The following is a 15,765-nucleotide window of genomic DNA, read 5'->3' as shown; positions in this document are numbered from 1 at the left end:
AGCGTCACCAGATGAAATACTTAACTGCTAGATTAATCTTATTGTTTAGTCTTGTCCAACTCTTTGCTGCCCTATGGACTGCAGCATGCCAATCTATTAACCTTGGGGTATATATTTTATCTGAGAGTCGAACTTAACTGAGCACCCTGATTTATATCTGGTGATCCTACCTGCAATACACAGGACAGGCCTCCACGACAAAGAATTAGCCAAACTAAAAAGTCCAAAGTGTAAACTTGAGCAGGTTATCCAGATTACTGGGCCAAGCCTCGGAATTTCTGATTAGGTATTTCTGGGATGGGGCCCCAGAATATGCATTTCTTATCATGTTCCCAAGCGAAGCTGTTGTTGAATTATATTGGAGAACCACCCACCTAGAGAAAAAAAAGGTTTCGTCCCTCCGTGAGTAATAGAGAGGAAAGTGCCCAGGCTAGCAAGTAAAGGAACCGGGCGAGTGGAGGGTGCAAGAGGGGCCGAGTATATTTCACTGCCCTGGCCCCGACATCAGAGGCACTTCCGGGTTTCCCCTAAGCACCGCGGAAGCCCCAAAGTCTCGTAGGTTGCTGGGATCGGGGGCGTGTCCTAAGCGGGGGTGTGTCTTGGGCGGGGAGCGGAAGGCGGGCCGAAGGCGAGTGGAGCGCTCTCTTGCCGGACGTTGCGCTGCCGCGACGGCCGATGCCAGCAACGCCGAGGCGCTCTAGGCTCCGCGCTACGAGTGGTATCTGGCACGAACCACGAGGCTCCAGTCTGTTCATCGCAGGTCGAGGTCGCTCCGCTTGCACCGCCGACTATACCCCTCTTGGATGTGGGAGCGGCGGACCGTAGCGATGTTTTTTCTCAACGGTGCCCCAGGCATTGGGCCTTGCTGCCGCGGGCGGACGGTGAGTAGGTGTGACTGGTACAGCACAATGGACCTCGGGGCTTCGAGTTCAGAGAGCCGTTTGAGGGGGTCCCCCTGCGGGGCAGAAGGCGGGGCCGGCACCGGGGCGGGGTCAACTGGGGCGGAGCGAGCGTGGGGGTGGGAGCCTTTGGGCTAGGCTGGGCTGTGGGAGAAGCGGGGGCCCGCTAACGAAGGATGTGCTAAGGGAGGAATGGCCAGGGCCCTTGCGGGGGATCGGGGGCGGGGCAAGGCCGGGCTGGGGCGGGAAGGACTGCTGTGGGCGGAGCTGGGGCTGGGGCGGGCTGACGCTGGGGGCGGAGCGGGTGGAAATCTGTGGGCGGGGTCGGCGGGATCGGGCGAGCTTAGAGGCCTTGCCCTTTAGGGAGAGAGGGGGTTCTGCGTGGGGATACGCTGTGTGAAGGGCGCTTTTGGCATTTCCACAGTTTCTGCCTGCTTCTGGGATCGCTGAGGTTGCATAGCAGCTTTGTTTTCTTCTCTTCCCCGTTTTTGTTTAGCATTGAGATGAGTATGAGAAGGAGGGCCCCCGTATCTCACAAAGGCCATTCTTGAGCCCTTTTGCACCTGGCTTGACTTTGAGGCATTCGCGTTTATAAAATGTCTTATTAAAAAATGTTTTTTCTAAGTAACTTTAAAAAATGAGAAAAATTTGAAAACTAATACAAAGAATCCCTACATTCGAGTCACCTGGGTTCCCCAAATGTTAACATCTTACTTAAGAGAGCAGTTAGTGAAACCAGGACACCAAAGGTCTACAGGCCTTGTTCAGAATTTTTTGCTCTTCTCAACCATTTCCTTTTTGTGGTATAGGATCCAAGTCAGGATTTAGTTCCATTTACTTGTCCTGTCTCAGTGGAAAATTTAATATTTTAAGCACTAGAGGTCCCCTCACCTCCAAGACCCTTCAGAATGGCCCTAGGAACATCAGATCGCAAATCTAAGAGCCTTTTCTTCCTGGGTGCCAGAGCCAGTTGAGAATGTCCAGCTGAGCCTCTGGGAATGTCCAACTGAGAATGTCTAGCTGAGCCAAGCTTTGCACACCTGTGCCTTGACACATCTGGCCCTTGACTGCTCAGCATCTCCTGGTTTTTCTTTCTCTCAGGTCACCCTCCTGCCCTTAGATCTCTTAGACATCTCTGAAGATGTCCTCCTTTTCCAGCTTCTCTTTCAATGCGGGCTTCCGCCCTGGGTATCACCTGTGGCTTCAGGGATTCTTGTGGCTTTGGGGCTTCCACAAATCCTCAGAAAACTGACTCACTAATGACTTTAGCCCAGGCCGTTTCTCAGACCCAGAGGGACAGTGGCCTTTCAGTACCTTTCTGGGTTATCTCAAAAGCATTTCCATCCCAATATGTGCAAGACACTGCTCCAAATCACCCACATCTCGTGCCGTTCTTGTGCTCCTGGCCTCTGTGAATGGCACCACCCTACCCTAGCCACTAAGCCTTAACTCTGGGAGGCCTCCCTGATCAGCCCTCTCCCTCCCCCTCAGTGATCCAAACTTGTTGGTTTACTTTTTGAATCCTACTTGGACTGGCCCACTTTTTGCCATAAGCCCCACCATCCTGATGATCGCTCTTATCTCCCTACATCTGCTTTGGTGCCCCCACTCAGTTGTTTATACCACAGTTAGAATAAACTTATTAAAATGTAAACCCCACTGTGTCATGCTCTGCCTATAACCTTTTTTGATTTCCCTTTGCTTTACGATAAAGATAAGTCTCTTTAAACAGTGCCTTCAAGACATGGCATAGCTGATCCAGTCTCTTTGTACACCCTCTCCCTTGGGTTCTCTACCCTGTCATAATTGTCTTTGCTTTCCCGCTTATTTGCTGTTTCTTCTGCTTGGGATGCTGTTCTCTGCCTCCTCGGGGAATTTGTACTCTTTTGGAGGGTCTCTTTCCTAGGGGAGGTCTAATTATCCTTTCCTTAGAAAGAAGTTCTGTGACTTTCCTGACTAGATCTAACCAAGTCCTGTTTTGTAGATCTTAATCTCGCCTACCTCTTCTTTTTGGTAGCCTTGTTAGAGTAGTGATTTTATACATGCTTAGGTGTCTAGTAGGCACTTCTGATGTTTGCTAAAGGAGTGAAGAAAAACAACCTCTTTCTGGAAATCATTCCCATTGGGAATTTGCTTAGCCTGCAGAGGCACTGTTTACTCTTGTCCAGTTCCTCTGGTGGTTCTGTCAAGAAGGGCAAGAAGGATGGAAGGGCCATACAGTTGGGGATGGAGGGACTGAGGAGCACAGCCAGAGAAAGAGAGAAATGGCTTTTCCTACCCTTTCTGCCTAGCTAGCCCTTCTGTTCTTGTTTGAGTCCACTGTATCAGTTGGCTCTCCATTGCTAGACATTTCCTATGCAAAGTTTTAGAGTATCTTTAGGAATGCATTTTTGTTAGGGTGAATTAAGTATTGAGTTCCTTAGTACTTTAGTAAAATAGCTGTCTTAAAGCCAAAAGTTAAGATGAAAATGAAACCCTGCTATAGAATTAGGAGAATGCCCTGTAGTATGGCCATTTGTTCTTCAGCAGAAGTTGTTCAGTTCAGAAAGTATTTACTGTGTGCCTGTTACATGCCAGGGGCTGTTTTGGCTTCTAGGATCAGTCAGTTCAGTCACTGAGTCATGTCCGACTCTTTGCGACCCCATGGACTGCAGCACACCAGGCTTCCCTGTCCTTCACCATCTCCCGGAGCTTGCTCAAACTCATGTCCATTGAGTCGGTGATGCCATCCAACCATCTTGTCCTCTATCGTCCCCTTCTCCTGCCTTCAGTCTTTCTCAGCATCAGGGTCTTTTCCAATGAGACAGTTCTTCATATCAGGTGGCCAAATAACTGGAGCTTCAGCTTCAGCATCAGTCCTTCCAGTGAATATTCAAGGTTGATTTCCTCTAGGATTGACTGGTTTGATCTCCTTGCAGTCCAACAGACTCTCAAGAGTCTTCTCCAACACCACAGTTCAAAAACAACCTACTACAGATTTGTTGGAAGTTTGATATAGTTAAAATTGTCCATCCTCCTTTGAGTTTCTGTGTTTTCTAAAAGAAAAGTTTCCCCATGATGTGGTCATTAATATACTTCAAACGTTTTAAAGTTTTCCTTTTTTTTTTTTTTGCAATTGGTGCTTAATACATCTAGGACTTCGCTGTCTAAAAAGTAGCTACAGTCCACATATGACTATGTAAATTAGAATTACTAAAAATTACATAAAATTAAAAATTCAGTGTCTCAGTCACACTAGCCATATATCCGGTGCTTAATCTTCACATATGTCTCATGCCTACTCTATTGGATAGCACTGATACAAAATATTTCTATCGTTGTGGCAAGTTCTATTGGCAGCACTGATGTAGGACAGTAGTTTTCAAGCAAGGGAGATTTTATCTCCAGTCCTTCCCATCAGGGAACACTTGGTGATGTCTAGAAACCGTTTTGTTTTTCACAACCAGTGGGACAGTTGTTCTACTGGTATATAGTAAATGGAGGCCTGGGATGCTGTTAAACATCACACAATATATAGGAAAGCCCCATACAACAAACACAATGCCAATAGTTCTGACTATGGGAAACCCTGTCCCAGAATGTATTTTGTTGTGAGGTGTGAGATGAAGGAGCTTCTTCTTTTCTCCTCCGACTAGCCAGTCAACTACACATAATTTTCTGTGTGTACTTGATCCATTTCCCTCTGGTTGGTAGTGATCTGAAGATTTTTTTCCCTCAAATGATAGAGAAAGTCCTATTGTCTTGTATATGATTTCTTAAAACTGACTTCCATTTTCTTACAGATTCTTAGACTCTGCAAGTAAAGATAACCTGGTGTTCCCAGTATATCATGGCTTCATCTTCAAGGTAGGAGTAATGTTTGATGAAAGGCTTTATGCAAGTACAGTTGACTCTTCAACACATGGGGAGTAGGGCTGCTCACCTCTGTGCATTCACAAATCTGTGTGTAACTTTATAATGGAGCCCTCTGCACTGCTGGCTCCAACTGAGGATCGTGTAGTACTCTAGTACATATTTACTGAAAAAGAATCCATGTATAAGTGAACTCACATAGTTCAGTTCAGTTCAGTCTCTCAGTCTTGTCTGACTCTTTGCGACCCCATGGACTGCAGCACGCCAGGCCTCCTGTCCATCACCAACTCCTGGAACTTGCTCAAATTCATGTCCATCGAGTCAGTGATGCCATCCAACCATCTCATCCTCTGTCATCCCCTTCTCCTCCTGCCTTCAATCTTTCCCAGCATCAGGGTCTTTTCCAGTGAGTCAGTTCTTCGCATCAGGTGCCAAAGTACTGGAGCTTCAGCTTCAGCATCAGTCCTTCCAGTGAATATTCAGGACTGAATTCCTTTAGGATGGATTAGTTTGATCTCTTTGCAGTCCAAGAGACTCTCAAGAGTCTTCTCTTAGTTTACATAGTTCAAACCTGTGTTATTCAAGGCTAACTGTATTTACCCCTTTGCTTTTGAAAGGCCAAGTTTATAACATTTTCAGCTCTCAGTCCTGCCAGCCGCCCTAAGCACTTGTTGTCTATGAAGCACCAAGGAGGGAGAGGAGAAAGGAAGATAGGAGAAAAGGCAAGGCAGACAAGGGAGTGTGAGGGGTGCTATGGATGCAGCTGTGTAGCTCTAGTTCCACACTTGATCTAAAGATGTGATTTGCTTTCCCCATCCTTCAAAACACAAGAGGGTTCTGTGTGGGGCTGCCTCAGTTCCTGCAGGCTTTCTCACTATAGCGGTGTGAACAGCCAGACAGAGAAGGTGTTTGAGGGCCTGTGGGTGCACAACAGCTTGAGTGGTGAGATTAGCCAAGACCATGGCTGGGCAGGTCTGGATCTGCTGCTATAGACCGTGGGTGGCTGGAGGATGCATGAAAAGGGCTGATGCTCTTTGAGAACATATCTTCATTTGAGGTCTGTGGAGAGGCAGAGCTTCAGGTTTCCTCTCCCTTTCTGGCTGGCCCAGAGAGCTTGAAGTGTACCTCATCTCCCCAGAGGTCAGATGTCTTGTGCCCTAGCCTCTAGCATGGGGGCTGGTGGAGCCAATGCCCTGAAAGTGAGGTTGGAGTGAGTCTCTAATGCAACCTAAACTCCAAAACTATAGGGCAGGCCTGCAGAGAAATAGCCTTCATGGTAAAGTCTGTATCCTCCCTCGGGTGTGTGGCTTTTCTCATGCAGTGGCCAGGAAATAGGACATCAGCGTGCCCACCTTCTCAAATCCAGTCTATTCTCATAGCCACAGTGATGTATTGACCACTCACTGTCCTGCTCCATACCCCTTAGGGACTTCCTCTGGTAGCCCAGAAGTCCTCATCAGGACTCTGGAACCCTGTGGAGCCTTGGCCCTGGACCTAGCTACCTCTGCTCTACTCTTCTCCCCTCACTATGGTCTGCAGTGTCACTAACCTCCTTGCTCTTCATAGACGTCAAGTCCCTTCGGCCGCAGGGCCTTGTGCCTGTACCTGCAGTTCTCTCCATCTGGGATACCCTGTGTCCAACTGTCTGCAAGGCTCACTCCTTCACCTTGCCAGTCTGTCTGCCCTGTAAGCCTTCCCTCATCATCTGTCTAAAGTAGCACCCACAGCCCTATTCCTTTGCTGTATTCTCTGTCCCTTATTCAAGATGTCTCTCATAACTACCTGATGCCATCCTGTATAGCTACTTGCTTGTTGATATGTCATTTGTTTCCTTCATTTGGAAACAAGTGCTATGCAGGTCGGGGAGTGGAGTGTGCCCGCTGTAGTCCCTGAGCAGCACTAAATTAAACATCTCTTGTATTTGGTTCCCACATGGACAGGCAGAATTAGAATAGCAGGGGTTTCCATGTTTCCAATCCATTTGCCAGGCAGTATACAGATGTTGAGGGAGCCATCTGAAAATCTGTCTGAATCTGGCTAGGTCTTGAATTTGGGTAGCGAGAGTTCAGGTAGGGATAATGAGAATTTGGGAAGTGAGGAAACTTATATTTGTCAAGTGAGTAAGAACAAGGGAAGAGAGAGGTAAGGCAGAAGCACAAAAGCAGGGCTGCTCAGGTCACTGAGTCAAGAGACATCAGTGGAGGTCAATGACTTCAGCAGCCCAACCTTCCCATCGGCAGTTACTGTTAACCAGGTGATGACAGTGACGTCTGGACTCATCACTAGAGGGAATCCTCTATTCAAAGACTTGAGAAGAAAAAGAAGTATGGAATACCTCTTTAGAATGCCTCCCTTTATTAAAACACAGATTAGAAGAGTAATCTGTGTTTGTCTGGAACATTGACTTATCTGGCACATTGCCTGGTGGTGTTGGAGCTGAGATGCTGTTACAGCAGGAGTGCCCCCCGCCTGAGCAGTGGTTTGGTGGAGTTTTCTGCTGAAGCACTAGCTTTCCTGCATGGCCTCTCTTCATTCTGTTTCTTGTCATTGCAGTGGCCTCTCTGGGAGAAGTACCAGCTCAAAGCTGAAGTCTGTGAAGTTACTTGAGGTTCTGAATGCTCTGGAAGAGGAGGAATCTGGCCACAGTAGGGAGATCTTCATTGCACCGCCCAAAAATGCTGCAGGGGACTTCACTGATGAAGACTCAGGTGATGAAGATGGCCAGCGAGGAACCCATGTGCCTGGTAATGTGCTGCATGCTTTTGTGGTCCCTGAGGACTCTGGCACTGGAGAGGAGGAGGAGGATGACCTGCAGCTGCAGCCAGCCACGAAGAAGCGGAAGGCGGTAGTGGAACCTCAACGTGTTTGGACCAAAAGAGATATCCGCCCGGACTTCAGCAGTTGGACAGCAACAGATCCTCATATGGAAGATCTCAAAAGCCAGGAACTGAGTCCTGTAGGTCTTTTTGAACTGTTTTTTGATGAAGGAACGATTAATTTTATTGTTAATGAAACCAATCGTTATGCTAGACAGAAAAATGTCAACCTGGGTCTCACAGCCCAGGAATTGAAGTGTGTCTTGGGCATTTTGATTTTAAGTGGGTATATCTCTTATCCAAGGAGAAGGATGTTTTGGGAAACATCTCCTGACTCACATCACCATCTTGTGGCTGATGCAATTCGAAGGGACAGATTTGAACTGATCTTCTCATACCTGCATTTTGCAGATAACAATGAGCTTGATGAAAGTGATAGGTTTGCCAAGGTCAGGCCTCTCATCGTACGCATGAACTACAATTTCCGGAAACATGCACCCTTGGAAGAGTTCTATAGCTTCGGCGAATCCATGTGTGAATACTTTGGATACCGGGGGTCTAAGCAGCTGCCTGCGGGGAAGCCTGTGCGGCTGGGCTACAAGATCTGGTGTGGGACGACCAGCAGGGGCTATCTGGTGTGGTTTGAGCCCTCCCAGGGCACACTGTTCACTAAGCCAGACAGGGGCCTGGACCTGGGAGGCAGTATGGTAGTGAAATTTGTGGACGCACTTCAGACGCGTGGCTGTCTGCCATACCACATATTTTTTGACAAGGTTTTTACAAGTGTCAAATTGATGTCCATTTTAAGGAAGAAAGGAGTGAAGGCCACAGGAACTGTTCGTGAGTACAGAACTGAGCGTTGTCCCCTTAAAGATCCCAAAGAACTGAAAAAAATGAAGAGGGGTTCATTTGATTACAAAGTTGACGAGAGTGAGGAGATCATTGTGTGCCGCTGGCACGATAGCAGTGTGGTCAACATCTGCTCCAATGCTGTGGGCATAGAGCCGGTGGGGCTGACGAGCCATCACTCAGGAGCAGCCAAGATGCAGACCCAGGTTCATCAGCCATCCCTGCTGAGACTGTACCAGGAGAAGGTGGGGGGTGTCGGCCGCATGGACCAGAACATCGCCAAGTACAAGGTGAAGATCCGGGGTATGAAGTGGTACTCGAGTTTCATTGGTTATGTTATTGATGCAGCTCTTAACAATGCTTGGCAGCTGCATAGGATATGCTGCCATGATGCCCAGGTGGACCTCCTGGCCTTCCGAAGATATGTGGCCTGTGTGTACTTAGAGAGCAATGCAGACACATCATCCCAAGGGAGGAGAAGCAGGCGGCTGGAAACTGAGAGCCGCTTCGACATGATTGGGCACTGGATCATCCACCAGGACAAGAGGACCCGGTGTGCCCTGTGCCACTCACAGACCAACACCCGCTGCGAGAAGTGCCAGAAGGGCGTCCATGCCAAGTGCTTCAGGGCATACCACATCCGGTAATGCCTGATGGGCAGAGGGAGCCCTCTGGCTATTTGGTTTCCAGTGAGATGTTTACAGCTAATTACATAGAGCATTTGGGGCACTTATGTGTGGTGTTGACAAAAAGAGACCTCAGTCCTTGATTTGGTTTTGTGTTTTTCCCCATTTTCATTACAGTTACCTTTTAATTATATTCTATTATGCCTACATGTAATATACATTAATATTTATATTAGTAATCATAAATTTTTGTAGAGATATATTTTATACAGCTATTTATTTCAACTTATGGGCCCTTTTTATTCAAATAAAATTCTTCCTTTGGGGTATAGCTGTCTGGTAAGGACAATTGAATGTAACCAAAACCTTAGAGAAACTTATGAACAGTAAAAAGATTTTATAGTATATGCTATCAGTTATACTAATCTGATATAGGCAATATTGTATCAATATGATGAAGGATATCTTAATCATATTTATTTCACTTTTATCTAATGCTAGGAAACTTTCTAGGGATAGATAATCTGCCATTATTTATCCAGCTGACTAGATTTATAGAGTTTGTATTTTCTTGATAAAAAATATTTTCCTAATACATGTATATCCATATGGAATCCATTTTTATAAATAGTGTGAAGGAGGGAATTTTTTCACCCAAAAGGATGGTCAGCATCATTTATTCAAGATTAAATATATTTCCCCAATGATTTAATTTCTGCCTTTAAAAATTCCTGAACTTTGGGGGAAAGTATTGAAACAAAGAAAAAAGTTTATATATGAAAGCCTAGTGGAATATAATCCAGAAGAATATAAGAAGTACATATAAAAATGTGGACTTAATAAAAAACCTAAGAGAGCATGTTGAGTATTTTTATTTGGGAAAGAACTTGCTACAATAGCACAAATAAAAAGAGTATATTAATATATTTGACCATATAAAACTAAAACATCCATTAGCAAAGGAAAACACGAGGAAATTGAGAAGATATGTTTCACATTATTCCATTTGTAGTAGTATCTTCAGTGCAAAAAGATCTTATAAACACATAGGTGGCGAGAATAAAATGTGCACTTATATATAAAAGAACAAATGGAAGATGAACAGTGAAGATACATAAGTGATGGACTGGGAAGCCTGGGGTGGTGCAGTCCATGGGGTTGTAAAGAGTCGGACACAACTGAGCAACTGAACTGAACTGAGATATCCTTTTTGAAACAAATTAATTTGTACATAATTCCTGTTGGTATGGGTATAGAAAGGTGACAGACTCATGCGGTACCTGAGGAAGTATGAATCTGCACAGCCTTTCTGAAGGTGATCTAACAGGTCCATCCAAAATCTTAAAAATTGTTTATACCCATAGAAAAGCAAATGTCTGGTCCCTTGTGATGTAAATAAGAGGGAGAAAAGGGACAGATCCTTCTTTTAGTAGAATCCCAACGAATAAATGGAGAAGGGAGGATGGAAATAAAATACTGCTATTTGGCAAATGTCACAGCAGTCATTCTGCAGGCAATAACTATCCATAGATGCTAACCTTAGGGCCAAGAATTTCCTTACAAGATTTCCAGAGGGAATAAACAGTAACCACTTAGTGGGAAAATCAGGCACACCACCACAATCAAACAAAGTTAATACTACCAGTGTTGAGATATAGATGTCCTGTGCTACCCACCTCATCTCAGGTATGGTAGGTACACTGTGACATTCCTGCCCAGAAGATACAACCTGAATTCTAAATCATGAGAAAACACAAGACAGACCCAAATTGAGGGACATTTCATAAAACAGTTGGCTAATACCTTTTGAAAGTGTTGAGGCTGTAAAAGAAAATGAAAAGGAGGATCTGTCCAAGATTAGATGAGACCAGTGAAGTATAACAAATACAGTGTGTGATACTGGCCAGGTTCCACAAAAAAGGTTTAGTGGGATAACTGATGAAACTTGAATAAGGTCTGAAGTTACACCATTTTATAAATATTCATTTCCTGCCTTTGAAAATTGTACTATGGTTATGCAGGATGTCAACATCTGGGGAAGATAGATAATAGGAGCTAGCTATCTAGTACCACTGGAACTTTTGTAGGTTTGAAATGCTTTCAAAATGGATGTTAAAAAATGTTTATACCTTTGGCACATTTTTAGGAATCTAGCCTGGACACTTAAAAGCATTTGTCTTAAGAAGTTTGTTGATCAAATTTTACTTTTCAGTTTTCGTCTCTTGCATCATGATGATCCTGAGATTTTAGCATTTACTTACCAGGTATTTTTTACCTAACTAATCATCCAACTGAATTAATTGAATGGTTGTGAGAACAGTTTGTAAAGCTTCCAGAAGCTACAGAATGGCCAATTGTGACTTCTATGGTGGCTCAGATGGGAAAGAATCTGCCTGCAATGCAGGAGAACCAGCTTCAATCCCTGGGTCGGGAAGCTCCCCTGGAACAGGGAATGTTTACCCACTCCAGTATTCTTGCCTGGAGAATTCCATGGGCAGAGGAATGTGGCAGGCTATAGTCCCTGGGGTCGCAAAGTCACACACAACTAAGTGACTAACACTTTCTTAAGAGCTAAAGGAAAAATTGCCGCTGAGACTGATGGATAGTCTCAAGTTGTAATTGATGTAGGAACATGTGCAGACTATTCCAGGCCACTGAATGATGCCAGAACTAATACAGTAGAATCTGTGTAGACAATAACCAAGTATCACAACTGGCAGTCAAGGACAGATGGCATTCCTTGTTGGCATACTCCCAAAGGAATTTAGGGTACAAAATGAAACTATGGTTGGTCCCCAATCCCACAAGTAGGGAAGCCCTTGAATAGAGTGTCTGCCTTGTCTACTCTAGCAGAACCATTCATGAATCTTTTAACTGGAAAGGATATGAAAGTTGTCCTGATTATTCTTAATGACATTTCAAAATCCTTCCAGTTGTTAAGAAGCTGGACAAAATTAAAACAAACAAAAAAACAGTATACCAGACTGTGGAAACATGTATAACATTGAAGTTCTTCTAATGAACAATGAAAACGACTTTGTCTTAAGGCTTCATTGATTACCAGACAATTTTGTCTTTATAAAATAACAAATGTAAAACACATAAAATTTACTATCTTCACAGTTGTTAAGTATATATAGTTCAGTAGTGTTAAATATGTTCACATTGTTGTGCAAAAGATCTGTAGAACTGAAACTGTATCAGTTGAACAACTCATTTTCCCTCTTCCCTCAGCCTATAACCCATAAGTCTCCCAGTCTTTGTTGTGGACCTCAGTTTGCATGTTGGGACCTGCCTTCAGCATTCAGTCAGGCAGTGTACAGTTTCACCTCAGCCTTCACTTCCAGCTCTGTTGAGCCTCCTTGTTAACCAGAAGTGAGTGCTTAGAGCTTCTCAGGTATTCCTGAGTAAGCACACATCTCTGGCAGTGTACACAATCCTATGAAAGCACACGGCCTTCAAGAATCCCAGGACTGTGTGAAAGCTTTTCAGAGTCTGCTATAGATATCTCATTGCCCCAGTTTTCTTTTAAAGCCTTTTGGTTAACCAATTTTTGCCCAAATAGTATGTATTGCCTTTGGCAGTCACAATGTTCCAACAGTCGCCTTTGATTGTTTTTTTCAAAATGCCTGTGGGGCCTATTTGTACTGGATGAGTGCTGAGTCAGATCAAATATAGATGGTTCTGCTAGTGGGGATCTTCCAGGGAATCAGCAAACAGGGTACATGATAATTCTCTGGGGATTGGTCTTTGAAGGAGATCCATTCTTGACTTGCCACTCCAGTTATTGCCCTGCTCCTGTTTTTTCCATTTCAGGCTGTTGTTTTTCAAGATTATAGCTAAACAGGAGAGGGAACAATAAGAATAGATGAGTTAAAAGGCCATAAAACTCACAGATTTAGTAAATTTCATCCATTTTTCTCAAGTAAATCCTCACCAGATTGCTGAAAGCCATTGTTTAATTTTCAGAAGTCTGAAAAAGTTGATTGTGGAAAAATGTCCAGTGTTTTCATTGCTTTTATGGGTATGAAATTTATTTTCAGAAGTCCTTACTCTGGCATTTTTACTAACATTAGTTTTGAAAAGTTGTTTTTGCTGCATAAACAAGTTTTTCTTTCTGTACTCTGAAGATACCTGTTCATTGTCTCCTGGCTTGCATTGTTGTTGTTGTTGGTGGTGGTGGTGGTGGTAAGTCTCTTGTAATTCTTATTCTCTTGGTTCTGTACATAATGTGTCTTGTGCTTTAAGGCTATCTCTTTATCACTGATTTTTAGCAATTTTATTATGCTGTTCTTTGTAGTTTTCTTCCTATTTCTTCCTATTGCTTGGGAATATTTGAGCTTCTTGGGTATGTCAGTTCAGTTTTCATCAAATGTTTTGTTTAAATATCTTAATACTCTTCAGAACTGTCCTTGCTGAATGTTAATACTCTTCAGAACTGTTCTTGAATGATAGAAGAACTGTCCTTGTGAAAGGTTGTTGCTGAGCCACAAAAAGGCACCAGGATTCTTGGCCTCCGGAGGAGAAAAATTCAATCTGGGCCAGAGACGAGGCTTGATCACTCAGAGCTTTTGTGTGATAAAGTTTTATTAAAGTATAAAGGAGATAGAGAAAGCTTCTGACATAGACATCAGAAGAGGGCAGAAAGAATACCCCCCTGCTAGTTTTTAGCTGGATGTTATATAGTTACTAGCAGTCTGTTAATGAAAGAAAGGAATGTCTTAAAACTCAGAGAATGGCACCATGCCCCTCATCCATAAGATGTATCTTGGCACCAGATGAGTCATCCCGGGACATAAAATGATTGACTTGAGTCTTGTAGAAAGGCAGATCACCATACAAATATTTTCGTTTACATAGATTAGAGAAACAATGTCTGAGTATAACATACTGGTTTGTCAAGTTGATTCTGAGCCATTAGGCAGAACCAACTTGAAGACAGAGGCTGGGGTAAATGTGTACTACATTAACATAGCTTAAGACAAACATTTTCATAAGAAAAATGCATTGGTTAACTCAAGGTTTGAGAATAGTTAAGTTCAGGGGAACCAGGTGTCATTATACCAACACAGTATTTTAAGAGAAACCTCTTTTTAAATTTATATAGAGAAGGGGAGGGAAAATGTATCACTAGTTTGTTTCCTCCTGCCACTTAAGAGAGAGAAAAAAATGTCTGACACTTGCAGCCTATTTCCTCCATTTGGAGACCCCTGGTCTTCCTGCCTGTTACCCTCTCACTTATTTCTTGAATGATAGAATAACTGCCCTTGTTTCTTAAATGATAAATGAGGGGTATTGGTGTGCAGTGAATCAAAGGGAAAAATAAGTTGTTTTTCCCTGTGTACATGGGTGGTCTCTGGGGTTGTAACAGTGGCAGCACAAGAGTAGAGGCTCAGCACTTGGGAGGAGTACTTATAGGGGTTGAGGAGCGTAAGTTATAAAAAGGATAAGTTCAACAAACCCTGAAATCAAAAACTATGTCTAGTGAAATTCAGAAGTGAATTTCAGGAGGGCAGTGATTTCACAGAAGAAATGATGATGTTCTCCTTCAAGGTGTAGGTGGAGACAGTGATGTGTTGGTAAATTAGCTCTCGAAAAAAATATTCCAAGACAAAAAAAATAAATAAATAAAAAGCATTCGTTTATAGTCTTTTCTAGCTGCCATAGTCTGAATACCTCCACCGTACCATCAATGGTTTAACAACCAACTTGCAGAATTATTTAAGATTTAACAATTAGCTCTTGTGAGTCTGTGTGAACCAGCTCCAGAACACTGGTGGTGGAATACATGGCACAAACCATAAGGTTTAGAAAACACAAGCCACCTAACCAAGCACTCAGCAGGACCCTTGGAAGGGTGGCAGCCATAGATCAGAAGACACAGAAGAGGAGACATTCAGCAAAAAAGATGTCAGTGAAAGAAGATATGTGCTCCACAGCCCTTTTGAGTGCTTCCTTGTTCTTTAGAAGCTGGAGGCTGTCTTGGGGATGTTGGTAGATGAAGCAGGGCAGGGAAGAAGGTGCAGATTGCATGAAGGAAAGTCAGATCTGTGTTTCCAGGGACAAGCAACCTGGAGAGAAGGTGAGTGGAAGTGAGGTACCAAGGAAGTTCTAGAGACTAGTTCTAGAAAATGAAGTCTTGTGTTAACTTTTATTTCCTTGCCTCATAGTTTAGCCTTGATTTCATCTGAAAAATTATGGGAAGGAAGACCAGAGTGTGTGGTTTTGTAAATTTTTGCAAAACTGTGCTATCTTGTTAATATAAATGTTTTACTTCTGGCTCTATTTATTAGGTATGTTCAGACATGTGGTAATATTTGAATGTGTGGAAGATGGCAATTTTTTTTATTGATATTAAACAGCTACCTGGTTTGGTGAACACAGAAACCTCGGATTAAGAGACCATTCTTGCCTGGATTACCTCAAGAATGTAATATTCTTACACAACACCTAGGTCACCCCAAGAGCATAACAGCTTTGATCTTAGTGAGCATGGTCCAGAAGTGATCCAGGAGTGTCAGGTACTTCAATAAACCATCATGGGGATGAACAGAGTGGACAGTGCAGAAAACTGCATGTAACAGTCTACATTTGGGTTCATCCTTGGGGGATGATTGTGCAGAACCAGCTGTGACAGCAACTTGGTAGTTCTGTCACTGTAACTGAGTGGTTTTGTTTTGCACTCTTGTTGCTGGTGTCATATGAATTAAATCTGAGAAATTC

General features: G+C 43.7%; 1 protein-coding gene across 1 annotated transcript; it reads left to right on the top strand.

Moving 5' to 3' along the window:
• Positions 1-608: 608 nt before the first annotated feature.
• Positions 609-9,896, top strand: PGBD2 (piggyBac transposable element derived 2). The gene is made up of 3 exons (XM_040240307.1): positions 609-881; positions 4,682-4,745; positions 7,305-9,896. Exons 2-3 carry the CDS (start codon positions 4,729-4,731, stop codon positions 9,061-9,063), a joined length of 1,776 nt encoding a protein of 591 aa, XP_040096241.1. The 5' UTR covers positions 609-881; positions 4,682-4,728; the 3' UTR covers positions 9,064-9,896.
• Positions 9,897-15,765: the final 5,869 nt, after the last annotated feature.

This window comes from Oryx dammah, unplaced genomic scaffold, assembly GCF_014754425.2.
Source record: "Oryx dammah isolate SB20612 unplaced genomic scaffold, SCBI_Odam_1.1 HiC_scaffold_5, whole genome shotgun sequence".
Taxonomy (NCBI): Eukaryota; Metazoa; Chordata; class Mammalia; order Artiodactyla; family Bovidae; genus Oryx; species Oryx dammah.
The sequence above is the reverse complement of the archived record's forward strand: the minus strand, read 5'-3'. Positions and strand labels throughout refer to the sequence as shown.